At 58.0% G+C, this 26,803-nt stretch overlaps 3 protein-coding genes and 1 long non-coding RNA gene across 12 annotated transcripts in view; 2 read left to right on the top strand and 2 right to left on the bottom strand.

The window, feature by feature from the left end:
* GPAT2 (glycerol-3-phosphate acyltransferase 2, mitochondrial) overlaps nucleotides 1-7,871 on the top strand; it is a 25,202-nt gene extending 17,331 nt beyond the window's left edge. Inside the window, exons 14-21 of one of the 7 annotated variants that reach the window (XM_054049577.1) lie at nucleotides 339-603; nucleotides 1,892-2,043; nucleotides 2,123-2,200; nucleotides 3,604-3,723; nucleotides 5,333-5,453; nucleotides 5,601-5,654; nucleotides 7,519-7,574; nucleotides 7,658-7,871. In XM_054049577.1, the coding sequence (XP_053905552.1) occupies nucleotides 339-603; nucleotides 1,892-2,043; nucleotides 2,123-2,200; nucleotides 3,604-3,723; nucleotides 5,333-5,453; nucleotides 5,601-5,654; nucleotides 7,519-7,574; nucleotides 7,658-7,771 (960 nt within the window). In that variant the 3' untranslated portion in view covers nucleotides 7,772-7,871. Of the gene's footprint in view, nucleotides 1-338; nucleotides 604-1,891; nucleotides 2,044-2,079; nucleotides 2,201-3,603; nucleotides 3,724-5,332; nucleotides 5,454-5,600; nucleotides 5,655-7,518; nucleotides 7,575-7,657 lie in introns of those variants that run through there. The other 6 variants (XR_008447182.1, XM_054049581.1, XM_054049578.1 and 3 more) reach the window with 6 other exon arrangements.
* On the bottom strand, nucleotides 7,790-18,458 carry FAHD2A (fumarylacetoacetate hydrolase domain containing 2A). 2 transcript variants are annotated; one of them, XM_054049583.1, is made up of 8 exons: nucleotides 18,397-18,458; nucleotides 16,314-16,506; nucleotides 16,023-16,239; nucleotides 14,545-14,604; nucleotides 14,295-14,454; nucleotides 12,814-12,922; nucleotides 12,628-12,715; nucleotides 7,790-7,940 (listed from the first exon to the last, which is right to left on the bottom strand). In XM_054049583.1, the coding sequence occupies exons 2-8, from the start codon at nucleotides 16,496-16,498 to the stop codon at nucleotides 7,878-7,880; spliced, it is 882 nt and encodes a 293-aa protein (XP_053905558.1). In that variant the 5' UTR covers nucleotides 16,499-16,506; nucleotides 18,397-18,458; the 3' UTR covers nucleotides 7,790-7,877. The 2 variants fall into 2 exon arrangements, with proteins under 2 accessions (XP_053905558.1, XP_053905559.1); XM_054049584.1 differs by having other exon boundaries at nucleotides 7,805-7,968.
* Nucleotides 18,459-18,812: 354 nt separating this feature from the next.
* LOC128849213 (uncharacterized) lies at nucleotides 18,813-22,666 on the top strand. Of its 2 annotated transcripts, XR_008447209.1 has the most exons (5): nucleotides 18,820-18,937; nucleotides 19,065-19,162; nucleotides 21,478-21,582; nucleotides 21,670-21,985; nucleotides 22,120-22,666. It is a non-coding gene; the product is annotated as an uncharacterized LOC128849213 (long non-coding RNA). The 2 variants fall into 2 exon arrangements; XR_008447208.1 differs by having other exon boundaries at nucleotides 18,813-19,162.
* On the bottom strand, nucleotides 21,111-25,703 carry KCNIP3 (potassium voltage-gated channel interacting protein 3). Its single transcript, XM_054049729.1, has 8 exons — nucleotides 25,601-25,703; nucleotides 22,884-23,008; nucleotides 22,696-22,765; nucleotides 22,526-22,596; nucleotides 22,083-22,190; nucleotides 21,861-21,965; nucleotides 21,710-21,772; nucleotides 21,111-21,560 (listed from the first exon to the last, which is right to left on the bottom strand). The coding sequence occupies exons 1-8, from the start codon at nucleotides 25,701-25,703 to the stop codon at nucleotides 21,513-21,515; spliced, it is 693 nt and encodes a 230-aa protein (XP_053905704.1). The 3' UTR covers nucleotides 21,111-21,512.
* Between the last annotated feature and the right edge of the window lie 1,100 nt (nucleotides 25,704-26,803).

Raw genomic sequence — 26,803 nt, forward strand, 5'->3', positions numbered from 1 at the left:
TCCACCCCTGGAGGGGTTCAGAGTTGGGTTCAATGGACCTTTGGAGCCCCTCATCTGTGGGAGATGTCTCTTCCCATGGTTGAGGTGGAACTGGATGGGCTTTGAGTTCTCTTCCCACCCAAACCATTCCATGGCTCCATGAATCCAAGAGCTCATCCAGAGCGGTGGTGGTTCTCCACCCCTGGAGGGGTTCATGGCCACATTGGATGGACCTTTGGAGCCCCTCCTCCAGCGGGAGTCGTCCCTTCCGGTGGCTGAGGTGGCACTGGATGCTCTCCATGACCTTTTTCCATCCCCTCCGGTCCATCCGTTGGGTTCGTTCCCGGCTCTCCGTGCAGGGAGTGCTCTTCTCGCGGCTGATGGTGGACTTTGTGTGGCTCCTGGAGGAGATCCTCCTGCGCCAGCGCGACGTCGGCTTCTCCGGGCGGCTCCGAGCGGTGCTGGAGCACAGCCTGGGCCTCCTCGGCCCCCGCGTGGCCCTCCGGCGCCTCTCCGCCCTCGGAGACGCTCTGGTGCTCCCGGACGACTCCGTGGAGGCCGTCCGGGAACTCGGATACCACAGCGACGCCGTCGTCACCGTCTTCGGAAGCGAAGCCGTGGGAGGTGAGGACCGAAGCGGAGACGATGGCGGCGGCGGCGGAATCCGCGGTGCCGAGGGCGGAGAGGGAGAGGACGAGGGCGGAATCGGTGATTCCGGGAATGGAACGGGTGATGTTGGGGATGGAATGGGCAATTCCAGGCATGGGATGGGTGATTCCAGGGGTGGAATTGGGGATTCCGGAGATGGAATGGCTGATTCCAAGGATGGAATGGGTAATTCCAGGATTGGAATGGGCAATTCCAGGGGTGGAATTGGTGATGCCGGGGGTGGAATGGGCGATTCCAGGGATGGAATTGGCAATTCCGGAGATGGAATGGGTGATTCCAGGGAAAAAATGGGCGATTCCAGGAGTGGAATTGGTGATTCCGGGGATGGAATGGGCAATTCTGGGGATGGAATTGGTGATTCTGAGGATGGAATGGGTGATTCCGGGGATGGAATGGGTGATTCCGCGTCTGGAATGGGTGTTTCCGGGTCTGGAATGGGCGATTCCGGGTCTGGAATGGGTGATTCCGGTCTGGAATGGGCGACTCCGGGTCTGGAATGGGCGATTCCGGGTCTGGAATGGGCGACTCCGGCTCTGGAATGGGCGATTCCGGTCTGGAATGGGCGATTCCGGTCTGGAATGGGCGCTTCCGGGTCTGGAATTGGTGATTCCGGTCTGGAATGGGCGATCCGGGTCTGGAATGGGCAGATCCGGGTCTGGAATGGGCGATCCCGGTCTGGAATGGGCGATTCCGGGTCTGGAATGGGCGACTCCGGGTCTGGAATGGGCGATTCCGGTCTGGAATGGGCGTTTCCGGGGCTGGAATGGGCGATCCCGGGCTGGAATGGGCGATTCCGGGTCTGGAATGGGCGATCCCGGTCTGGAATGGGCGATTCCGGGTCTGGAATGGGCGATTCCGGTCTGGAATGGGCAATTCCGGGTCTGGAATGGGCAATTCCGGGGCTGGAATGGGCAATTCCGGGTCTGGAATGGGCCATTCCGGGGCTGGAATGGGCAATTCCGGGTCTGGAATGGGCGATTCCGGGTCTGGAATGGGCAATTCCGGTCTGGAATGGGCGTTTCCGGGGCTGGAATGGGCGATCCCGGTCTGGAATGGGCGATTCCGGTCTGGAATGGGCGATCCCGGTCTGGAATGGGTGTTTCCGGGTCTGGAATGGGCGCTTCCGGTCTGGAATGGGCGATCCCGGTCTGGAATGGGTGTTTCCGGGTCTGGAATGGGTGTTTCCGGGTCTGGAATGGGTGTTTCCGGGTCTGGAATGGGCGCTTCCGGGCTGTGCTCTCAGCCTGTGCCGTGCGTGCGGCGCTGTTGGAGCTTCTCCCGTTGGTGCCGTCCTCTCCGGACGCCGTCTCCGCCGTTATCCTGGGTGAGAAGGAGCTCCACCGGAAGATCCTGGAGCTGCTCCGGCTGCTGCCGACGCCCCTCGTGGGGCTCCAGGTAGGACACGGGGTGACTCCAGCACCGCTTCCGAAGGGTTCTCCGACTGTTCCCCAACACCGCTCCTCCTCTCCGGCAGCCGTGTCAACCGCCGGAGCTCCAGAGCCGCCACGTCCTGGAAAAGCTCCTGCTCTGCGGGATACTGGAGCCGGAAGAGGTGGGATTCCATTGGATGGGATTGGATTGGATGGATTGGATTGGATTGGATTGGATTGGATGGGATTGGGTTGGATGGGATGGATTGGATTGGATGGATTGGATTGGATTGGATGGATTGGATTGGATGGGATTGGATGGATTGGATTGGATTGGATTGGATGGATTGGATTGGATTGGATTGGATTGGATGGGATTGGATGGGATTGGATTGGATGGATTGGATTGGATTGGATTGGATGGATTGGATTGGATTGGATTGGGTTGGATTGGATGGGATTGGATTGGATTGGATGGATTGGATTGGATGGATTGGATTAGATGGGATGGGATGGATTGGATTGGATTGGATTGGATGGATTGGATTGGATTGGATTGGATGGATTGGATGGGATTGGATTGGATGGGATGGATTGGATTGGATTGGATTGGATTGGATTGGATGGATTGGATGGGATTGGATTGGATGGGATGGATTGGATTGGATTGGATTGGATGGGATGGGATGGATTGGATTGGATTGGATGGATTGGATTGGATTGGATTGGATTGGGTTGGATTGGATTGGATGGGATTGGATGGGATTGGATTGGATGGGATGGGATGGATTGGATTGGATTGGATTGGATGGATTGGATTGGATTGGATTGGGTTGGATTGGATTGGATGGGATTGGATTGGATGGGATGGGATGGATTGGATTGGATTGGATTGGATGGATTGGATTGGATTGGATTGGATTGGATGGATTGGATTGGGTTGGATGGATTGGATTGGATGGATTGGATTGGATTGGATGGATTGGATTGGATGGGATTGGATGGATTGGATTGGATTGGATTGGATTGGATGGATTGGATTGGGTTGGATGGATTGGATTGGATGGATTGGATTGGATTGGATGGATTGGATTGGATTGGATTGGATTGGATTGGATGGGATTGGATTGGATTGGATTGGATGGATTGGATTGGATTGGATTGGATGGGATGGGATTGGATGGGATGGGATTGGATGGATTGGATTGGATGGGATTGGATTGGATTGGATGGATTGGATTGGATTGGATGGATTGTATTGGATTGGATTGGATTGGATGGGATTGGATGGATTGGATTGGATGGATTGGATTGGATTGGATGGATTGGATGGATTGTATTGGATTGGATTGGATGGGATGGGATTGGATGGATTGGATTGGATGGGATTGGATTGGATTGGATTGGATGGGATGGGATTGGATGGATTGGGTTGGATGGATTGGATTGGATTGGATTGGATTGGATTGGATGGGATGGGATGGATGGGATCGGATTGGATGGATGGGATGGGACGGATTCTTCCCCACGTGGTGCCCTTGGGAGGAGGGAGGGGAGCGCTGCGTCGTCGCTCTCTTTCCCACAGACGGAACCCAAACGGCGCCGCTGCGATTTGGCGCCGTCGTTCCGAGAGAAATGGGACGGAGAGAGCGGAGAGCGCAGCGACAGCGACGGCGACGGAGGGGCCCCCGAACGCTGCTTCAGGGTAACCCCAAACCTTCGGCACATCCCCTTCCCACCCCCAAACCCCACTTCCAAACCCATTTCCGCCCCCCGAACCCCATTTCCATTCCCCCTGAACCCCATTTCCAACCCCATTTCCACTCCCTCCACCCCATTTCCACCTTCCAATTCCATTTCCAAACCCATTTCCACCCCCTGAACCCCATTTCCACCCTCCAACCCCATTTCCAACCCCTCAAACCCCATTTCCAACCCCAACTCCATTTCTGACCCCATTTCCATCCCCCCAAATCGCCATTTCCAACCCCCAACTCCACTTCCAACCACATTTCCACCCCCCCAACTCCGTTTCCAGCCCCATTTCCACCCCCTCGAACCCTTTTCCAACCCCCAACTCCATTTCCAACCCCATTTCCACCCCCCACACCCCATTTCCAACCCCTCAAAGCCACTTCCACCCACTCCAAACCCCATTTCCACCCCCAGCATCCCATTTCCAACCCCATTTCCATCCCCTGAACCCCATTTCCAACCCCATTTCCACCCCCCAACTCCGTTTCCAACCCCATTTCCACCCCATCGAACCCATTTCCATCCCCCTCAACCCCATTTCCAATCCCATTTCCACCCCCCACCCCCCATTTCCATCTCCCCAACTCCATTTCCGACCCCATTTCCACCTCCTCCACCCCATTTCCACCCCCCCAAACCCCATTTCCAATCCCCTCAACCTCATTTCCACCCCCCAACTCCATTTCCAATCCCATTTCCGACCCCCTGAACCCCATTTCCAACTCCCAACTCCATTTCCAAACCCATTTCCACCCCCTCAACCCCATTTCCACCCCCCACACCCCATTTCCACCCCCTCCAAACCCCATTTCCATCGCCCCCAACCCCATTTCCAATCCCATTTCCACCCTCCAAACCCCATTTCCACCTCCTCCACCCCATTTCCACCCCCCACACCCCATTTCCATCCCCTCACACCCCATTTCCAACCCCCAACTCCATTTCCAGCCCCATTTCCACCCCATTCACCCCATTTCCACCCCCCAAACCCCATTTCCACCCCCATTTCCACCCCCTCCACCCCATTTCCACCCCCCAAACCCCATTTCCACCCCCCCCAAACCCCATTTCCACCCCTCAACTCCATTTCCAACCCCATTTCCAACCCCTAAACCCCATTTCCGACCCCATTTCCACCCCCTCAACCCCATTTCCGACCCCATTTCCACCCCATCCACCCCATTTCCAACCCCCCAAGCCCCACTTCCATCCCCCCACACTCCATTTCCACCCCCTCAACCCCATTTCCACTCCCCCTGAACCCCATTTCCAGCCCCATTTCCACCCCTACACCCCATTTCCACCCCCTCAACTCCATTTCTGACCCCATTTCCAACCCCCAACTCCATTTCCAAACCCATTTCCACCCCCTCCACCCCATTTCCAACCCCATTTCCACCCCCACACCCCATTTCCACCCCCCCCAAACTCCATTTCCAACCCCTCACACCCCATTTCCAACCCCTAAACCCCATTTCCACCCCCATTTCCACCCCCTCCACCCCATTTCCACCCCCATTTCCACCCCCAAACCCCTATTTTGACCCCTCCCCCCTCAGCTGAGTGAACCCCAGGGGTCCCCCGGCTTTTTCCGCTTCCTGTGCCGCCTCCTGCACCCCACGCTCCGCACCTTTTCCCGCGCCGCGGCCTTCCTGGATCGCCCCACGTGGCCCCAACCCGGTACCACTTCCATCCCCCCCCCAGAACCCCCACTTTTGGGGGGAAACTGAGGCACAGCCCAAAGCTCCTTTGGTTCCAGACCCCAAACCGGAGCTGTTTTTCCCCGTGGGAGCGGGAATTGATCCCTTCCTCTTTCCCCAATCCCAGAGGAAGCGTATGTGGAAGCGCTGATGGACTTCCTGGACGAGGGGGACGGCTTTGGTGAGGATCTCCCCCCATTTCCTGACCCCCAAACCCCATTTCCACCCCCCAATCCCCATTTCCACCCCCCAAACCCCCATTTCCACCCCCCATTTCCTATTTCCACCCCCCAAACCCCCATTTCCACCCCCCAAACCCCCATTTCCCCCCCCAAACCCCCATTTCCACCCCCCAAACCCCCATTTCCCCCCCAAACCCCCATTTCCACCCCTCAATTCCCCATTTCCCCCCCCAAACCCCCATTTCCACCCCTCAATTCCCCATTTCCCGCCCCCAAACCCCCATTTCCACCCCCCAAACCCCCATTTCCACCCCCAAACCCCCATTTCTCCCCCCCCAAACCCCCATTTCCCCCCCCCAAACCCACATTTCCCCCCCCAAACCCCCATTTCCATCCCCCGAACCCCCATTTCCACCCCCCAAACCCCCATTCCCCCCCCAAAACCCCCATTTCCACCCCCCAAACCCCCCTTTTCCACCCCCAAATCCCCATTTCCACCCTCCAAACCCCCATTTCCCCCCCAAACCCCCATTTCCATCCCCCAAACCCCCATTTCCACCCCCAAAATCCCGTTTCCATCCCCCCAAACCCCCATTTCCACCCCCAAACCCCCATTTCCCCCCCCCAAAACCCCCTTTCCCCCCCACAAACCCCCCTTCCCCCCCCCAAACCCCCCTTTCCACCCCCCAATTCCCCCATTTCCCCCCTCTAAACCCCCATTTCCACCCCCCAAACCCCCCTTTCCCCCCCAACCCCCATTTCCCCCCCCAACCCCCATTTCCATCCCCCAATCCCCATTTCCCCCCAAACCCCCATTTCCCCCCCAACCCCATTTCCATCCGCCAAACCCCCATTTCCACCCCATAAACCCCCATTTCCCCCCCCCAAACCCCCATTCCCCCCTCCAACCCCCCCTTTCCACCCCCAAACCCCCATTTCCACCCCTCAATTCCCCATTCCCCCCCCAAACCCCCATTCCCCCCTCCAAACCCCCATTTCCACCCCCAAACCCCCATTTCCACCCCCCAATCCCCCATTTCCCCCTCCCAAACCCCCATTTCCCCCCCCAAACCCCCCTTTCCACCCCTCAATTCCCCATTCCCACCCTCCAAACCCCCATTCCCACCCCCCAATTTCCATTTCCACCCCCAAACCCCCATTTCCACCCCCCAAATCCCCATTCCCACCCCCAAACCCCCATTCCCACCCCCCTTTCCCCCATTTCCCACCCCCAAACCCCCATTTCCACCCCCAAACCCCCATTTCCACCCCCCAAACCCCCATTTCCCCCCCCAAACCCCCCTTTCCACCCCCCAAACCCCCATTTCCACCCCTCAATTCCCCATTTCCCCCCCAAACCCCCATTCCCCCCCCCCAAACCCCCATTCCCCCCTCCAAACCCCCATTTCCACTCCTCAAACCCCCATTTCCCCCCCCCAAACCCCCCTTTCCACCCCCCAAACCCCCATTTCCACCCCTCAATTCCCCATTTCCCCCCCAAACCCCCATTCCCCCCCCCAAACCCCCATTCCACCCCCAAACCCCCATTCCCCCCTCCAAACCCCCATTTCCCCCCCCCAAACCCCCATTTCCACCCCCCTTCCCCCATTCCCCCCCTTTCCCCCATTTCCCCCCCCCAAACCCCCATTTCCCCCCCCAAACCGCCCTTTCCACCCCCCGAACCCCCATTTCCACCCCCCGAACCCCCATTTCCCCCCCCCAAACGCCCCTTTCCCCCCCCCAAACCCCCATTTCCCCCCCCCAAACCCCCCTTCCTCCCCCCCCCTTTCCCCCCTCTTCCCCCCCAATTCCAATCGGGAGGAAGAGCCGCGGATGCTCCGATGGCGTTTTCTCTCCCTTCAGTCCTTCCCACCCGGACTTTGGCTCTCGGCTCTCTGCAGTCCTTCAAGAATTTGGGGGTAAAGGGGTCCCCCTGGAGGGGTTCCCCCCTAAAAATCACCTTTTCGGACCCCCCCCTTAAATCCCTTCCCGGTTTTTCCAGGTGTTGGAGGAGCTCCGGAGCGCCGCGGGATCGCAGCTCCGTCTCTCCGAGCTTTTCCGCTCCGATGCGAGGAGGGAGAGGTTGAGAGCCTTTATCCAACGTTTCACCGATTAAAAGAAAACTCCCGGAGAGGAAAACTTCTTCCGATGGGGATTTATTGGGATTTGGGGGATCCCAAAGTGGGATCCGAGCCGGGAAAATCGGGAGAAGGGGGGGGGGTTTACACCACGCGGTTGCAGATGGTGCCGAGGCCCTCGATCTCACACTGCACCTCATCCCCCGCCTGGCGAGACACGGACACCCCAAAATCCCTATGGAGCCCCAAAAGCCCTATGGAGACCCAAAATCCCTATGGAGACCCAAATTCCCTATGGAGACCCAAAAACTCCCAATGGGGCCCCAAAAGCCCAATGGAACCCCAAAATCCCAATGGAGACCCAAAATCCCTATGGAGACCCAAAAACTCCCAATGGGGCCCCAAAATTCCAATGGAGACCCAAAAATCCCTATGGAGCCCCAAAAATCCCAATGGAGCCCCAAAATCCCTATGGAGACCCAAAATCCCAATGGAGACCCAAAAACACCCAATGGAGACCCCAAAATCCCAATGGAGCCCCAAAAATCCCTATGGAGACCCAAAATCCCTATGGAGACCCAAAAACTCCCAATGGGGCCCCAAATTCCCAATGGAGACCCAAAAACACCCAATGGAGACCCAAAAATCCCTATGGAGCCCCAAAAGCCCTATGGAGACCCAAAAGCCCTGTGGAGCCCCAAAATCCCTATGGAGCCCCAAATTCCCAATGGAGACCCAAAAATCCCAATGGAGCCCCAAAATCCCTATGGAGACCCAAATTCCCTATGGAGACCCAAAAATCCCAATGGAGCCCCAAATTCCCAATGGAGCCCCAAAAGCCCTATGGAGCCCCCAAAAGCCCAATGGAGACCCAAATTCCCAATGGAGACCCAAAATCCCTATGGAGACCCAAAAACTCAATGGAGACCCAAAATCCCAATGGAGACTCAAAATCCCTATGGAGCCCCAAAATCCCTATGGAGACCCAAAAACTCCCTATGGAGACCCAAAATCCCAATGGAGCCCCAAAAGCCCTATGGAGACCCAAATTCCCTATGGAGACCCAAAATCCCTATGGAGACCCAAAAACTCCCAATGGGGCCCCAAAATTCCAATGGAGACCCAAAAATCCCTATGGAGCCCCAAAAATCCCAATGGAGCCCCAAAATCCCTATGGAGCCCCAAAAACAACCAATGGAGCCCCAAAATCCCTATGGAGACCCAAAACACCCAATGGAGACCCAAAATCCCAATGGAGCCCCAAAATCCCTATGGAGACCCAAAATCCCAATGGAGACCCAAAAACACCCAATGGAGCCCCAAAATCCCAATGGAGCCCCAAAAATCCCTATGGAGCCCCAAAAATTCCCAGTGGAGACCCAAAATCCCTATGGAGCCCCAAATTCCCTATGGAGACCCAAATTCCCAATGGAGACCCAAAAATTCCCAGTGGAACCCCAAAATCCCAATGGAGCCCCAAAAATTCCCAGTGGAACCCCAGAATTCCAATGGAGCCCCAAAAACCCCTTTGGAGCCCTCAAACCCCTTTGGAGCCCCAAAATCCCTTTGGAGCCCCAAAAATCCCAATGGAGACCCAAAAATCCCAATGGAGCCCCAAAAATTCCCAATGGAGCCCCAAAAACCCCCTTTGGAGCTCCAAAAACATCCACTGGAGCCCCAAAACCCTTTGGAGCCCTCAAAAACTCCCAATGGAGCCCCAAAACCCCAATGGGGCCCCAAAAACACCCAATGGAGCCCCAAAAACTCCCAATGGAGCCCCAAAAACACCCACTGGAGCCCCAAAAACCCTTTGGAGCCCCCAAAAAACACCCAATGGAGCTCCAAAAACACTCTTTGGAACCCCAAAAACACTCTTTGCAGACCCAAAACCCTTTGGAGCCCCAAAAACATCCGCTGGAGCCCCAAAAACATCCGCTGGAGCCCCAGAAACCCTTTGGAGCCCACAAACCCCCTTTGGAGCCCCCCAAAACCACCCTTTGGAGCCCCCCAATGCCTTTTGGAGCCCCCAAACGCCCTTTGGAGCCCCCAAACCCCCTTTTGGAGCCCCCCAATATTATTTGGAGCCCCCAAAGCCCTTTAGAGCCCCCAAACCCCCTTTTGGAGCCCCTCCAACCCCCTTTGGAGCCCCCCAATGCCTTTCGGAGCCCCCCAACATTATTTAGAGCCCCCAAACCTCCTTTTGGAGCCCCTCAACATCATTTGGAGCCCCCAAACCCTTTTTTTGAGCCCCCCAACGCCTTTTGGAGCCCCCCAACATCATTTGGGGCCCCCCAAACCCCCTTTTGGAGCCTCTCAACATTATTTGGAGCCCCCCCAATCCTTTTTTGGAGCCCCCCCAGCATTATTTGGAGCCCCTCAACTCCTTTTAGAGCCCCCCAACCCCCTTTTGGAGCTCCTCAACCCCTTTTGGAACCCCTAAACCCCACTTAAACCCCCCCGAACCCCCTCTCAATCCCCCTTTTCACCCCCCCGACCCTATTTCGAGCCTCTCAGCCCCATTTCAAACCTCATTTCCATCCCCCGAACCCTATTTGGAGCCCCCAAACCCCTTTCAATCCCCCTTTTTCCCCTCTCCGACCCTATTTCCATCCTCCCAACCCCATTCCAAACCCCATTTCCATCCCCTCACCCCTATTTTATGCCCCTGAACCCCATTCCAAACCCCCAAACCCCCCTTTCAATCCCCCTTTTTCACTCCTCCGACCCTATTTCCATCCTCCCAACCCCATTCCCAACCCCATTTCAATTCCTCCATCCCTATTTTGAGCCCCCAAACCCCCTTCCAACCCCCCAAACCCCATTCCGAACCCCATTTCAACGCCTCCATCCCTATTTGAATCCCCCAAACCCCCATTTCCCACCCCCAAACCCCTTTTCCAGCCCCCAAACCCCCTTTCAATCCCCTTTTTCCCCCCCGACCCTATTTTGATCCTCCCAACCCCATTCCAAACCCCATTCCAAACCCCCAAACCCCTTTCAATCCTCCTTTTTCCCCCCTCCGACCCTATTTCGTTCCTCCCAACCCCATTTCCATCCCCTCACCCCTATTTTACGCCCCCAAACCCCATTCCAAACCCCATTCCAACCCCCAAACCCCCTTTCAATCCCCCTTTTTCCCCCCTCCGACCCTATTTCATTCCTCCCAACCCCATTTCAACCCCTCCATCCCTATTTGAATCCCCCAAACCCCATTCCAAACCCCATTCCAACCCCTCAAATCCCAATTCCAACCCCCAAACCCCATTTCAATCCCCCTTTTCCCCCCTCTGACCCTATTTTACGCCCCCAAACCCCATTCCAAACCCCATTCCAACCCCCAAAACCCTCTTTCAATCCTCCTTTTTCCCCCCTCTGACCCTATTTCGATCCTCCCAACCCCACTCCCAACCCCTCCATCCCTATTTTAATCCCCCAAACCCCATTCCAAACCCCATTTCCATCCCCTCACCCCTATTTTATGCCCCTGAACCCCATTCCAAACCCCCAAACCCCATTCCAAACCCCCAAACCCCCTTTCAATCCCCCTTTTCCCCCCTCCGACCCTATTTCGTTCCTCCCAACCCCATTCCCAACCCCATTTCAATCCCTCCATCCCTATTTTGAGCCCCCAAACCCCCATTCCAAACCCCCAAACCCCATTCCAACCCCCATTCCAACCCCCAGACCCCATTCCAGCCCCCAAACCCCCTTTCAATCCCCCTTTTTCCCCTCTCCGACCCTATTTCCATCCTCCCAACCCCATTCCCAACCCCATTTCCATCCCTCCATCCCTATTTTGAGCCCCCAAACCCCATTCCAACCCCCCAAACCCCCTTTCCAAACCCCCAGACCCCATTCCAGCCTCCAAACCCCTTTTCAATCCCCCTTTTCACCCCTTGACCCTATTTCCATCCTCCCAACCCCATTCCAAACCCCATTTCCATCCCCTCACCCCCATTTTACGCCCCCAAACCCCATTCCAAACCCCCAAACCCCATTTCCCACCCCCAAATCCCTTTTCCAGCCTCCAAACCCCCTTTCAATCCCCCTTTTTCCCCTCTCCGACCCTATTTTGATCCTCCCAGCCCCATTCCAAACCCCATTTCCATCCCCTTACCCCTATTTTATGCCCCTGAACCCCATTCCAAACCCCATTCCAACCCCCAAACCCCCCTTTCAATCCCCCTTTTTCACTCCTCCATCCCTATTTCGATCCTCCCAACCCCATTCCAAACCCCATTTCAATCCCTCCATCCCTATTTTGAGCCCCCAAACCCCATTCCGAACACCCAAACCCCCTTCAATCCCCCTGTTTCCCCTCTCCGACCCTATTTCCATCCTCCCAACCCCATTCCCGACCCCATTTCCATCCCCTCACCCCTATTTTAAGCCCCCAAACCCCCTTCCAACCCCCCAAACCCCATTCCAATTCCCCAAACCCCATTCCGAACCCCATTTCAACGCCTCCATCCCTATTTGAATCCCCCAAACCCCCATTCCAACCCCCCAAACCCCTTTTCCAGCCCCCAAACCCCCCTTCAATCCCCCTTTTTCCCCTCTCCGACCCTATTTCGATCCTCCCAACCCCATTCCCAACGCCATTTCCATCCCCTCACCCCTATTTTATGCCCCTGAACCCCATTCCAAACCCCATTCCAACCCCCAAACCCCCCTTCAATCCCCCTTTTTCCCCTCTCCGACCCTATTTCCATCCTCCCAACCCCATTCCCAACCCCATTTCCATCCCCTCACCCCTATTTTACGCCCCCAAACCCCACTCCCGACCCCATTTCTATCCCTCCATCCCTATTTTACGCCCCCAAACCCCCTCCCCACCCCCTTTCCCGCCGCCCCCATTCCCATTCCGCTCTTCCCGCCCCTCCTCTCCGCTCACCTGGAGGTACACGGGGGGTTTCCTGAAGAACCCCACTCCCGCGGGCGTTCCCGTCAGCACGAGGTCCCCGGGCACGAGGGTGACGAACCTGGGGGGGGGGGACAGAGCCGGAGGAGGGGGCTCGGTAGCTCCGGTGTATCCGTAGCTCCGGGATGGCGGTGTCCGTCCGTTCCCGCTCCGCCTCACCGGGATACCCAGGAGATGATCCTGGGCAGCGGGAAGATGAGCTGCTCCGTGCTGCTCTCCTGCATCAACCGACCGTTAACGCGGCACCGGATCCGCAGGTTGTGGACGTCTGCGGAGACACCGGAATGGTGAGAAAAGGGGATGGGGGAGAGGGGGGATAAAGCCCGGGAATAACACACACATCCGTATCCCGTCGGGATAAAGATGCTTTGGGGTAAGGTCGGGGCTCAACGACTCCGGGAGGAGGCAGAGAAGAGCCCCATCACATCCCTGTTCCCATCCCTGTTCCCATATCCCTGTCCCCATCCCTGTCCCCATCCCGTCTTTGCTCCTGTCCTCATCCCATCCCATCCATCCCATCCCATCCATCCCATCCCATCCCATCCATCCCATCCCATCCCATCCCATCCCATCCCATCCCATCCCATCCATCCCATCCCATCCATCCCATCCCATCCCATCCCATCCCATCCATCCCATCCCATCCATCCCATCCATCCCATCCCATCCCATCCCATCCCATCCATCCCATCCATCCCATCCCATCCCATCCCATCCATCCCATCCCATCCCATCCCATCCCATCCATCCCATCCCATCCCATCCCATCCCATCCATCCCATCCCATCTCCATCCCCATTCCCATCCCATCCATCCCATCCCATCCCATCCCACCCATCCCATCCCATCCATCTCATCATACCCATCCCATTCCCATCCCCATTCCCATCCCATCCATCCCATCCCATCCCATCCCACCCATCCCATCCCATCCATCTCATCATACCCATCCCATCCCACCCATCCCATCCCATCCATCCCATCCATCCCATCCCATCCGTCCCATCCCATCCATCCCATCCCATCCCATCCATCCCATCCCATCCATCCCATCCATCCCATCCCATCCGTCCCATCCCATCCATCCCATCCCATCCCATCCCATCCCCTCCCATCCCATCCCATCCCATCCCATCCATCCCATCCCATCCATCCCACCCCATCCCACCCCATCCCATCCCATCCCATCCATCCCACCCCATCCCACCCCATCCCATCCCATCCCATCCCATCCCACCCCATCCCATCCATCCCATCCCATCCCATCCATCCCATCCCATCCATCCCATCCCATCCCATCCCATCCCATCCCATCCATCCCATCCCATCCCATCCCATCCATCCCATCCCATCCATCCCATCCATCCCATCCATCCCATCCCATCCCATCCATCCCATCCCATCCCATCCATCCCATCCCATCCCATCCCATCCCATCCATCCCATCCCATCCCATCCATCCCATCCCATCTCCATCCCCATTCCCATCCCATCCATCTCATCCCAACCATCCCATCCCATCCATCCCATCCCATCCCATCCCATCCCATCCCATCCCATCCCATCCCATCCCATCCATCCCATCCATCCCATCCCATCCATCCCATCCCATCCGTTCCCGTTCCCGTTCCCGTTCCCACCGGGCAGCTCCGTGGGGGTGACGATGGCGGGTCCGATGGGACAGAAGGTGTCGAAGGATTTTCCGAGCAGCCACTGGCGGCCGTTCCGCCGCTGCCAATCCCGCGCGCTCACGTCGTTCGCCACCGTGAAGCCCCCGATGTGCTCCAGCGCCGACGGCTCCTGACGGAACGCCGACGGCACCGCCTCAGCTCCGCAGCACACGGATATCCCGACGGAGCGAGGCGGGAAAAGGGGGAAAAAAGGCGGTACCGCGATGCGCCGCCCCTTCTTCCCGATGACCGCCGCCAATTCCACCTCCCAGTCCACCTCCTGCGGGAAAAGGCGGAGCTGGAGGGGAATGGGAATGGGGATCGGGATGGGGATGGGATGGGGTGGGATGGATGGGATGGAATGGGATGGGATGGGATGGGATGGAGATGGGGATGGGGATGGGGATGGGGATGGGATGGGGATGGGATGGGATGGGATGGATGGGATGGGATGGATGGGATGGAATGGGATGGGATGGGATGGGATGGGATGGGATGGGATGGAGATGGGGATGGGGATGGGGATGGGATGGGGATGGGATGGGATGGAGATGGGGATGGGGATGGGGATGGGATGGGATGGGATGGGATGGAGATGGGGATGGGATGGGGATGGGATGGGATGGGATGGGATGGATGGGATGGGATGGGATGGGATGGGATGGGATGGGATGGGATGGATGGGATGGATGGGATGGGATGGGATGGATGGGATGGGATGGGATGGGATGGGATGGATGGGATGGGATGGGATGGGATGGGATGGGATGGGATGGGATGGGATGGGATGGGATGGGATGGATGGGATGGGATGGGATGGGATGGGATGGGATGGGAATGGATGGGATGGGAATGGATGGGGTGGGAATGGAGATGGGGATGGGATGGGGTGGGATGGGATAGATGGGATGGGATGGGATGGGAATGAAGATTGGGAATGGGATGAGATGAGATGGGATGGGAATGGAGATGGGGATGGGATGGGATGGGATGGGATGGGATGGATGGGATGGGATGGGATGGGATGGGATGGGATGGGATGGGATGGATGGGATGGGATGGGATGGGATGGGATGGGATGGGATGGATGGGATGGATGGGATGGGATGGATGGGATGGGATGGGAATGGAGACTGGGAATGGGATGAGATGGGATGGGATGGGATGGGATGGATGGGATTGGATGGGAATGGAGACTGGGAATGGGATGAAATGGGATGGGAATGGAGATGGAGATAGGATGGGATTGGATGGGAATGCAGATGGGAATGGAGATGGGGATGGGGATAGGAACTGGGATGGGAATGGATGGGATGGGGACAGGAACAAGGATGAACAATAAGTGATGGAGACGGGAATGGGAATGGGGAACTGGGATGGGATGGGCTGGGATGGGATGGAGACAGGGACAGGAACTGGGATGGGAAGGGGACAGGGAAGGGATGGGATGGGGAAGAGATGGGGGCAAGAACAGGGATGGGAATGGATGGGATGGGGACAGGAATTGGGATGGGATGGGATGGGATGTATGGGATGGTATGGAGTGGGATGGGATGGGATGGAGTGGGATGGGATGGAGTGGGATGGGATGGGATGGAGTGGGATGGGATGAGATGAGATGAGATGGGATGGGATGGGACGGGACGGGACGAGATGGGTCGGGATGGGACGGGTCGGGAAGCTTTTCCGGGCACTGACGTTGCTCTCCTCGGGAAGGACGATGTCGTCGAAGGGTCCGGCGATGGCGCTGGGGAATTTGCTGAAGATGATGGGATATTCGGGAACGGCGGCTCCCTGCTCGGCGCAGTGGTCGCGGTAGTTGAGCCCCACGCAGATCACCTTCTCCGGGTCTCCGATGGGCGCCAGGAGCTGCACCGCTTCCCGCGGCACCCGGTGCCGCCCGGCCTCCAGCGCCCTGCGGAGCCAGCGCAGCTCAGCGCCGACGGACCATCCGGAATCACCGGCACCGCCGGAATCGCCGTCACTCACCTCCGGGCGATGCTCAGTCCGCTTTGGCCGCTCTCCAGGAAGGAACGCATGGAATGAGGCAACGACGGCTCCGCCGCCTTCAGATCCACCACATCCCCTCCCGGCGCCAATTCCAGCCCCAAACGGGGCTCAACAGCTCCGATCATCCGGAATCGAACCAACCGCATGGCGCCCGCCGAGAGCATCGGCGTTCCTGCGGGGAGAAAATCCTCGGGATGCGGTATGCCGGATCCTCGGCCGGATCCGGAGAGCCCTGGAGGAGGGAAGGGGCAGATCCCGCAGGAGGAATGGGATGGGATGGGATGGGATGGGATGGGATGGGATGGTTGGGTTGAGATGGATGGGATGGGATGGGATGGGATGGGATGGGATGGGATGGGATGGGATGGGATGGATGGGATGGATGGGATGGGATGGGATGGGATGGGATGGATGGGATGGGATGGATGGGATGGGATGGGATGGGATGGGATGGGATGGGATGGATGGGATGGGATGGGATGGGATGGGATGGGATGGGATGGGATGGGATGGATGGGATGGGATGGGATGGGATGGGATGGGATGGATGGGATGGGATGGGATGGGATGGGATGGGATGGGATGGATGGGATGGGATGGGATGGGATAGGATGGATGGGATGGGATGGGATGGGATGGATGGGATGGGATGGGATGGGATGGGATGGGATGGATGGGATGGATGGGATAGGATGGATGGGATGGATGGGATGGGATGGGATGGGATGGGATGGGATGGGATGGGATGGGATGGAATGGGATGGGATGGATGGGGTGGGATGGGATGGGATGGGATGGGATGGGATGGGATGGGATGGATGGGGTGGGATGGGATGGGATGGGATGGGATGGATGGGATGGGGTGGGATGGGATGGGATGGATGGGATGGGATGGATGGGATGGGATGGGATGGATGGGATGGATGGGATGGGATGGGGTGGGATGGATGGGATGGGATGGGATGGGATGGGATGGATGGGATGGATGGGATGGGATGGGATGGATGGGATGGGATGGATGGGATGGGTTGAGATGGATGGGATGGGATGGGATGGGGACAGGATTGGGGGGGGGCAGAGTGGATTCCCCCAATCCCAGAGAAACATGGAATAGTTTGTGTTGGAAGGGACCTCAAAATCCATCCAGTTGGGCCAAAGGGGGTCCCCATCTCCGAGGGTGCAAAGGATTTTGGATCCTGGGGAGGGGTTCAGGGGATCCCGGAGGTATGGGGGGGGGTCACGGATCCCGAGGGGTTTAAGGATCCCAATCCCTGAGGGATCCCTGGGGTGGGTCACAGATTCCGGATCCCAGGGGGTGCCGGGGGATCCTGGGGGGGGGGGTCAGGGGAATCCCGAATCCCGGGGGTTCGGGGGGTCTCGAGGGGTTCAGGGGGGTCCCAATCCTGGGGGGATCAGAGGGATCCCGGGGGGTTCAGGGGGGTCCCAGTCCTGAGGGGTTCAGGGGGTCCTGAGGGGTCCCGAGGGGTTCAGGGGGGTTCCAATCCTGGGGGGATCAGAGGGATCCCGGGGGATTCAGGGGGGTCCCAATCCCGAGAGGTTCAGGGGGATCCCGAGGAGTTCAGGGGGGTCTCGAGGGGTTCAGGGGGGTTCAGAGGGTCCCGATCCCGGGGGGTTCAGGGGGATCTTGAGGGGTTCAGGGGGTCCCGGGGGGTTCAGGGGGATCTCGAGGGGTTCAGTGGGTCCCGGGGGGTTCAGGGGGGTCCCGGGGGGTTCAGGGGATCCCGAGGGGTTCAGGGGGTCCCGAGGGATTCGGGGGGTTCAGGGGGTCCCGGGGGTTCAGGGGGATCTCGAGGGGTTCAGGGGATCCCGGGAGGTTCAGGGGATCTGGAGGGGTTCAGGGGGTCCCGAGAGGTTCAGGGGGATCAGGGGGTCCCGGGGGCTTCACGGAGTCTCGAGGGGTTCAGGGGATCTCGAGGGGTTCAGGGGGGTCAGAGGGTCCCGGGGGGTTCAGGGGGTTCAGGGGATTCAAGAAGGTCCCGATCCCGAGGTTGATGGGGACCCCGGCGGGGCGGGCGGGCACAGGGACCCCGCGGACACCTACGTCCCAGCCGCGACCCCTCTCTCCCGGCGCCCTTCGACCCCGCGCGGAGTCCCCGCCCCCTCCCTTCCCCCCACCCTCCGCGACCAATGGCGGCGGGGGCGGGGCCACCAATCACAGCGCGGGACGATTGCCCACGCCCCCTCCCTCCCTCCCTCCCCCAATGGCGGCGGGGGCGGAGCCACAATCACAGCGCGATGGCTTGGCCACGCCCCCTCCCTCAGTGCCGGCGGGGGCGGAGTGTCCAATCACCGCGCGCGGAGCCTGGCCACGCCCCCTCCCTCAGCCGAACAATGGCGGCGGGGGTGGGGCCACAACACAGCGCGAATGTTGATCACGCCCTCTCCCTCATCCCACCAATCACAGCGCTCGCTGCGGGGTGGCCACGCCCCCTTCCCCCTCCCCTAGCCAATGGGAAGGCGGGCCGGGGCGTTGCTAGGATACGCGCCGCCATGGCGGAGCCGCTGCGGTGGGGCCTTCGTGTCGGGACCTCAAAGCCCATCCAGTGCCGTCTTTGCCGCGGGAAGGGGACCCCTCCCGCTGGGTGAGGGCCTCCACGGCCCATCCAACCTGGCCTGGAGCCCCTCCAGCGGTGGAGCGGCCACCGCTGCTCCGGGTGACCCATTCCGGGGCCTCCAACCCTCATGGTGAGGGAATTCTTCCTTCTGAAGGATGAGGATGAGGAGGAAATGAAGGAAAAGGCACCTGAAGGCCTCCCGGTCTCTCCTCTCGTGGCGGTGGTGTCCCAAGAGGTGTCCCTGAGGCCTCGGTGAGTGCTTCCCGGGCTCTGTGTGGGAATGAGGGCGGATGGATGGGAGATGGAGCTGTTGGAATGGGTCCGGAGGAGGGGATGAGGGTTGGAGGACCTCCTGTGGGAGGACAGGAGGAGAGTTGGGGTTGGGATGGAGAAGAGAAAGCTCTGAGGGAACCTTATGGTGACAGTTCAGTGCCTGAAGGGGTAGAGGGAACCTGGAGAGGGGCTGTTCCCAAAGGCTGTGGGGATGGGGTGAGGGGGAACGGGGATGGACTGGAGAGGAGCGGAGTTACACTGAGCATGAGGAGCAATTCCATCACTCTGAGAGTGCGGAGACACCGGAACGCGTTGTCCACAGCAGTGGTTTCTGCCCCATCGCTGGAGGGGTTCATAGAATCACAGAATCACCACCAGGTTGGAAAGGACCCATTGGATCATGGAGTCCAACCATTCCTAACACTCCCTAAACCATGTCCCTCAGCACTTCATCCACCGTTCCTTAAACACCTCCAGGGAAGGCGACTCCACCCCCTCCCTGGGCAGCTGTTCCAGTGCCCAATGACTCTTTCCGTGAAGAATTTTTTTCTGATATCCAACCTGAACCTCCCCTGACGGAGCTTGAGGCCATTCCCCCTTGTCCTGTCCTCTGTCACTTGGGAGAAGAGCCCAGCTCCCTCCTCTCCACAACCTCCTTTCAGGCAGTTGTAGAGAGCAATAAGGTCTCCCCTCAGCCTCCTCTTCTCCAGGTTCCAGGCCAGGTTGGATGGATGGAGCTCCTGATCCAGCGGGAGGTGTCTCTGCCCATGGGTTGGAACTGGATGGGCTTTGAGGGCCCTTCCAACCCCAATTATTCCATGATTCTCTGCTCCCGTCACCGCGCAGGGAGTGCCGCCCCAGCCTGGGCACCGGCATCTCCGCCACGGGAGCCGGGATGTGGAATCGGTGCCACTTGGCCACCGGGAAGGCGGGGGCTGGAGAAAACGGGGTGAGAACGGAGCCGGGAGCGGCTGCCGGATGGTGCCCCACGGCTCCCGCTCGCCACGTGCCGGGGATGGTGGTGGGCAACCTGTTCCAGGGCCTTTTGAGGCTTCAGCTCCACAGGGTGATGGGACGTCTCGTTTGGGCGGTGGATCACTTGAAAGGACGGACCAGATGGACTTTGAGGTCCTTTCCAACCTGGAGTCCTACAATCCCGATCCAGGAGCTGCAGAGAGCCATGAGGTCTCCATCAGCCTCTTCTCCTCCGGGCTAAACACCCCCAGAGCCCTCAGAACCGCTGGTCTCCAGCTCCTTCCCAGCTCCGTTCCCTTCCTCCATCCATGGATCCATCCACGGATCCCTCTGCAGATCCTCCATCCATGGATCCATCCACGGATCCCTCTGCAGATCCTCCATCCACGGATCCCTCTGCACATCCTCCATCCATGGATCCATCCACGGATCCCTCTGCAGATCCTCCATCCATAGATCCATCCAGAGATCCCTCTGCACATCCTCCATCCATGGATCCATCCATATCCCTTTGCAGATCCTCCATCCACGGATCCATCCACGGATCCCTGTGCACATCCTCCATCCATGGATCCATCCACGGATCCATCCACGGATCCCTGTGCACATCCTCCATCCATGGATCCATCCACAGATCCCTCTGCAGATCCTCCATCCATAGATCCACCCACGGATCCCTCTGCATATCCTTCATCCATGGATCCATCCCCGGATCCCTCTGCAGATCCTCCATCCATGGATCCATCCCCGGATCCCTCTGCACATCCTCCATCCATGGATCCATCCATGGATCCCTCTGCACATCCTCCTGTCCTCCATCCATGGATTTCAGCCCATCCTCCGCACCCCATTCCTCTGGAACACGATGCCAAACGAACCCCAACGCCCTTCCCGCCTCATCCCGGGACAACACCACCTCTTCCGCCCCCCCGGGGGATCTCCGGGTCCCCCTTTTCCCTCCCCGGATGCCGTTTCCAACCATCTCTTCCCACTTGGCTCCCATTTCATCCTTAAATCATCAGCGCTTCTTTTATTTCGGGAATAACCCCCCATCCCCGGAGGTTGCGGAACGGCCTCTCCCATCGCCGACGTCCCTTGGGTGCTGCGGGATGGGGAGAAAGGAGACTCCGAAGGGTCCTTTCCCATCCGGATCTCCCAGAGCAGCGGGATCGTCACTGACAAAGGAATTTTCCACCCAAAACGGATCCATCCGGCGCATCCGAGTTGTCCGTGTCTCTTCTCATCCCATCAGTGGAGCGCCAGGAGATGGTTGGAGCGTCTTTTTCCTTCCCTTTCCCATCTCGTTTTGTCGGAAATAGGAGGAATTCCGTCATCCGAGGGGCGGTGCCGCATCCTAGATGGCATTCTCGAAGATCCGCATGGAGCTCATGATGTCCTTATCCTGAACGGAGCGGGAAGGAGAGGTGAGAGCCGCGATTCCGCTCTTTCCCATCATTCCCCCATCCCTTCCCAATCCATCGGTTTTGTTTAGGCTTTGCCTTCCCAACCAGGAGGATTCCGGTGCTTCCGAAGGCTCTCCGTGCCGCTCACCTGCTGACACGTCTCCAGGAACTCCTCGAAGGTCACTACGCCATCGCCGTTCCGGTCCATTTTCTGCGGGAGAACGGTGCGGACGTTCAATGCCGATACCCCGAGGGAGATCGGATAACCCTTTGGAATGATCGGAACGGGATCACCTCACCTGGAAGAAGACCTCCACGTGCTCGGCGGCTGCGTTCTCCCGCGGCGGTGGGGAAGTGCTGCGCCCCAACATGTCATAAATGGCCTTCATGATCTCCAACATCTCCTGCGAGGGCACCGGGGATGGTAAGGAGATGCCGAAGGACGACATTCCCACCCTTTTCCCGTTATTCCCATCCCTCTCCGGGTCTTCCCAACCCCGCCTCCCGCCTCCCCACGGCACCGTTTTGGTGATACGGCCGTCTTTGTTGACGTCGTAGAGGTTGAAAGCCCACGTCAGCTTCTGCCGCACCGTTCCCCGCAGCAAAACCGAGAGGCCGACGGCAAAATCCTGCCGGGAAAAAACACGGGAATAACCCACCGGAACTCCCTGAATCCCAAAGGATGGAATTTTGCGCCCCTCTCTCTCTCTCTCTCTTTTCCCGGGCTCAGCCGTTCGCCCCTCTCCACTGCGGCGCCGCCATCGATACCCGCGGGAGTTGGGTTTTCCGTATTGATCCCTTTGCTATTCCGGCTCGGAGCTATTTTTAATCACCGCGGTGAAAACGGCTCCGACCGCTGCCGCAGTGCCGGGAATTCTGCCGAATGACAGAGCCGATGACAACTGGAGGAGCGCAAGGCCGGAATGGCTTTTCCCGGTGGGAACGCGGAGCTGGAGGTGCTCACCTGGAAACAAATCGCTCCGTTGCCGTCGGCGTCGAAGGCGTCGAACAAGAAGTGAGCGTAAGCGTTGGCGTCTGCCGGAGGGAGGAAGGGGAGAAGCGGTGAATTCCCGCACCGGGCTGCGATCCGGTGCTTTCTCCGGATGCGTTTTGCCACCGGAATGCCCAACTCACCGCCTTGAGGGAAGAACTGTGAGTAGATGAGCTTGAAGGTCTCCTCGTCCACGAGGCCGCTTGGACATTCCTGGAGGAGAACGAGCGCCTCCTGAGCTCCGGATCTACCGGAATTGCTTCCGGCTCCACCGGGAATTCCGCCCCGATGCCAACGGCGCGATCCGGAGCGAGGCCTTCCGCCGACTCACGTTCTTGAAGCCGCGGTAGAGGGATTGCAGCTCCGTCTTGGAGAACTTGGTCCGCGCCAAGAGCTCTTCCAGCTCTTCCGGTTGATGTCGGATGACCGCCAGTTCCACTTCGGCATCGCCGCCGTCTGCCGGGAGACGCCGGCAAAGCCTCCATCCAACCGCTTCTCCGTATCATCCCGCTTTCTTCCCAACCTGCATCCAACCCCGCTTCGAACCCAACTCCCCAACCTGGTGGTGGACCCCGAATTCCCTCCGTGCCGGGAAGGAGCTCCGTTTTTTCCCATGGCGAAGGAGAAAGCGGTTGTGCCGGAGCCACCGGAGGCTCCGTATCCGTATCCGGGAGTGAATTCCTAAGGCGTGGAACATCCCGGAGCTGTTTCTCGCCCCAACCTCTCGCTAACGTTCCCTCCCGCCCTCGCCCGGCCTGGCGGAAGGTGATTAATAAATGATGCTTCGTTAATAATTCCAACTCGGGAATTCCCTACGGAGCCGTTCCAAGCGCCGAGACGGAGCCGTCGGCAACGCCGAGCCGGGAAGAAGCTCCGCGATGCCGCGTGGGTGGTAGGGGACACCCCGGAAAATCCCGCGGGTGCTATTAAAGGAGGGGTCACCCCCCCCTTTCCACCCCCTTCGGAATTCCGATGAGAGGGATTTGCCGGGGTGGGAGCGGTGAGGATTGGGATTTGGGGAAGGAGGGGGGGGGGCTGGAATCCCATCTGGGGGCGCTTGGGAAGGATTGGGGGGGCCCCAAAGGCTTCTTTAAGGGGATAAGGGGAAGTCCGAAGGGGGGATTTGGGGGGGCTCAAAGGCTGGGGGCTTCCCAGACCCTCCCAGATGGAATTTGGGGGGGGCCCTGTGGATTGGGGGAAGGATTTGGGGTCCCTGTGGATAGGGGGGTGGATTTGGGGTCCCTGTGGATTGGGGGGGGCTCCTTTGCTTCCTTCTAGGGAGGATTTGGGGGTCCCTGTGGATTGGGGGGAGGATTTGGGGTCCCTGTGGATTGGGGGGGGCTCCTTTGCTTCCTCCTAGGGAGAATTTGGGGTCCCTGTGGATTGGGGGGGGCTCCTTTGCTTCCTTCTAGGGAGGATTTGGGGGTCCCTGTGGATTGGGGGGAGGATTTGGGGGTCCCTGTGGATCGGGGGGGGCTCCTTTGCTTCCTCCTAGGGAGGATTTGGGGTCCCTGTGGATAGGGGGGTGGATTTGGGGTCCCTGTGGATTGGGGGGGGCTCCTTCGCTTCCTCCTAGGGAGGATTTGGGGGTCCCTGTGGATTAGGAGGGGCTCCTTTGCTTCCTTCTAAGCAGGATTTGGGGTCCCTGTGGATTGGGGGGAGGATTTGGGGTCCCTGTGGATTAGGGGGGGGATTTGGGGTGCCTGTGGATTGGGGGGGGCTCCTTTGCTTCCTTCTAGTCGGGATTTGGGGTCCCTGTGGATTGGGGGGGAAGATTTGGGGGTCCCTGTGGATTGGGGGGGGCTCCTTTGCTTCCTTCTAGGGAGGATTTGGGGGTCCCTGTGGATTGGGTGGGGGGGATTTGGGGTGCCTGTGGATTGGGGGGGGCTCCTTTGCTTCCTCCTAGTCAGGATTTGGGGGTCCCAAACACTCCCCTTTCCTTATTGGGGTGTCTTTTGTTTTGGGGGGGGAGGGGTAGAGCCATTCCAACCCCTCCGGAAGGATGGGGTGTAATCGGGCCATGACACAGCTCCCCCCCCCCCGTACCCCCAAATCCTTTCATTGCACCCCAAATCTTTACCCTTCACCCCCAATCCTTTACCCTTCACCCCTAAACCTTTACTCTTCACCCCCAAATCCTTTCATTTCACCCCCAAACCTTTACCCTTCACCCCCAAACCTTTACCCTTCAACCCCAAATCCTTTCATTTCACCCCCAAACCTTTACCCTTCACCCCCAAATCCTTTCATTGCACCCCAAACCTTTACCCTTCAGCCCCAAACCTTTACCCTTCACCCCTAAACCTTTACCCTTCACCCCCAAATCCTTTCATTTCACCCCAGATCTTTATCCTTCACCCCCAAACCTTTACCCTTCACCCCCAAACCTTTACCCTTCACCCCCAAATCCTTTCATTTCACCCCCAAACCTTTACCCTTCACCCCCAAACCCTTTCATTTCACCCCCAAATCCTTTCATTTCACCCCCAAACCTTTACCCTTCACCCCCAAACCCTTTCATTTCACCCCAAACCTTTACCCTTCACCCCCAAATCCTTTCATTTCACCCCCAAACCTTTACCCTTCACCCCCAAATCTTTTCATTTCACCCCCAAACCTTTACCCTTCACCCCAAATCCTTCCATTTCACCCCCAAACCTTTACCCTTCACCCCCAAACCCTTTCATTTCACCCCAAATCCTTTCATTTCACCCCCAAACCTTTACCCTTCACCCCCAAATCCTTTCATTTCACCCCAAATCCTTTCATTTCACCCCCAAACCTTTACCCTTCACCCCCAAACCCTTTCATTTCACCCCAAATCCTTTCATTTCACCCCCAAACCTTTACCCTTCACCCCCAAATCCTTTCATTTCACCCCAAATCCTTTACCCTTCACCCCCAGGAGGAGGTGCGCCCCCCCTAAGGGGCAATAAACTCCCCCATTTCACCCTTTCAGGGCCTTCTTTAGGTGGCAAAGGTGTGTGATTAATTAATTAAGTCATTAATTGCAGTTAATTAATGCTCATTACCGATGGGGGGGGTTACCTTCCACAGAGATGGGCTCCAGGATTCCGAACTGTTTGAGGACGGCGATGAAGAGGAGGATGACGACGGCGACGGCGCAGAGCTCCATTCCCTGGATTCCCATGGCGGGTACCGAACAGGGGGAGGGGGTCCCCCCTTCTTTTATAGGGGTGTTATGGCCCCCCCAAAATTACACACACACACACCCCCAAAAAATTCCACTGGGGGGCTGTGGGGAGGTGCCGGCCTGCGTCCGGCGCTCTGTCCGTCCGTCCGTCCGTCCTGCCCTCCTCCCTTGGCACTCGCCCTGGGTCAGCCCACACCCCTCCTTGCGTTATTAACCCCCCCCTTCCTTCATTAACCCCCCCGGGTTATAATTAACCCCCCCTTTATAATTAACACCCCCTTTTTATTAACCATTCCTTTATATTAACCCCCTCTTTTTATTATTCCCTTTTATTACCCCCCCTTTTTGTATTACCCCCCCTTTTTATTACCCCCCCTTTTTATTACCCCCCCTTTTTATTACCCCCCCTTTTTATAAACCCCCCTTTTTACCCCCCTTTTATAAACCCCCCTTTTATAACCCCCCCTCTTTATTAACCTCCCTTTTATTAACCCCCCTTTTCTTAACCCCCCCTTTTTCTTAACCCCCCTTTTTCTTAACCCCCCTTTTCTTAACCCCCCTTTTATTAACCCCCCTTTTATTAACCCCCCCTTTTCTTAACCCTCCTCTTTATTAACCCCTCTTTTTATAAATCCCCCCTTTTTATTACCCCCCCTTTATTAATCCCCCTTTTATTAACCCCCCCTTTTTATAAACCCCCTTTTATCCCCCTTTTTATTATCCCCCTTTTTTATTACCCCCCCTTTTATAACTCCCCCATTTTATTAATCCCCCCTTTTTTATTATCCCCCTTTTTATTACCCCCCTCCTTTTCTAATGAACCCCCCCTTTTCATTCCCCCTCCCCTTTCTTAATTACCCCCCCCCTGTTTTAATTACCCCCTCCCATGGATAAAAGAACCCTATGGAAGGGGGGGGTGAGGTGTGCCCCCCCCCCCTTCTCCGTGCCCACAGCACCCATGGGGGCCCTCCCATACAAAATGGGGGGCTCGAAGCAATGCAGACCTCACAATGGGGCAAAAAAAGGCGGATTTGGCCTTAAAATGGGTCGAATAAAGGTGATTTTGGGCCTTCAAAGGGGTCAAATATAAGTGGGGT

The sequence above is a fragment of the Cuculus canorus genome, chromosome 26 (assembly GCF_017976375.1).
Source record: "Cuculus canorus isolate bCucCan1 chromosome 26, bCucCan1.pri, whole genome shotgun sequence".
Classification (NCBI taxonomy): Eukaryota; Metazoa; Chordata; class Aves; order Cuculiformes; family Cuculidae; genus Cuculus; species Cuculus canorus.

Bases quoted from the DNA above. Each gene is read 5' to 3' on its own strand.
- KCNIP3 (XM_054049729.1), bottom strand. From the start codon at position 25,703: ATGGGAATCCAGGGAATGGAGCTCTGCGCCGTCGCCGTCGTCATCCTC. The intron at 21,966-22,082 runs GTGCCGTGGGGA...GTGCCCTCGCAG, and splicing joins ACGGCCGTATCACCAAAACG to GAGATGTTGGAGATCATGAA. The intron at 21,773-21,860 runs GTGAGGTGATCC...GTTCTCCCGCAG, and splicing joins ACGTGGAGGTCTTCTTCCAG to AAAATGGACCGGAACGGCGA.
- FAHD2A (XM_054049583.1), bottom strand. From the start codon at position 16,498: ATGCTCTCGGCGGGCGCCATGCGGTTGGTTCGATTCCGGATGATCGGA. The intron at 12,923-14,294 runs GTGGGAACGGGA...GTGTCTCCGCAG, and splicing joins CACCCCCACGGAGCTGCCCG to ACGTCCACAACCTGCGGATC. The intron at 12,716-12,813 runs GTGAGGCGGAGC...CCCCCCCCCCAG, and splicing joins ATCATCTCCTGGGTATCCCG to GTTCGTCACCCTCGTGCCCG.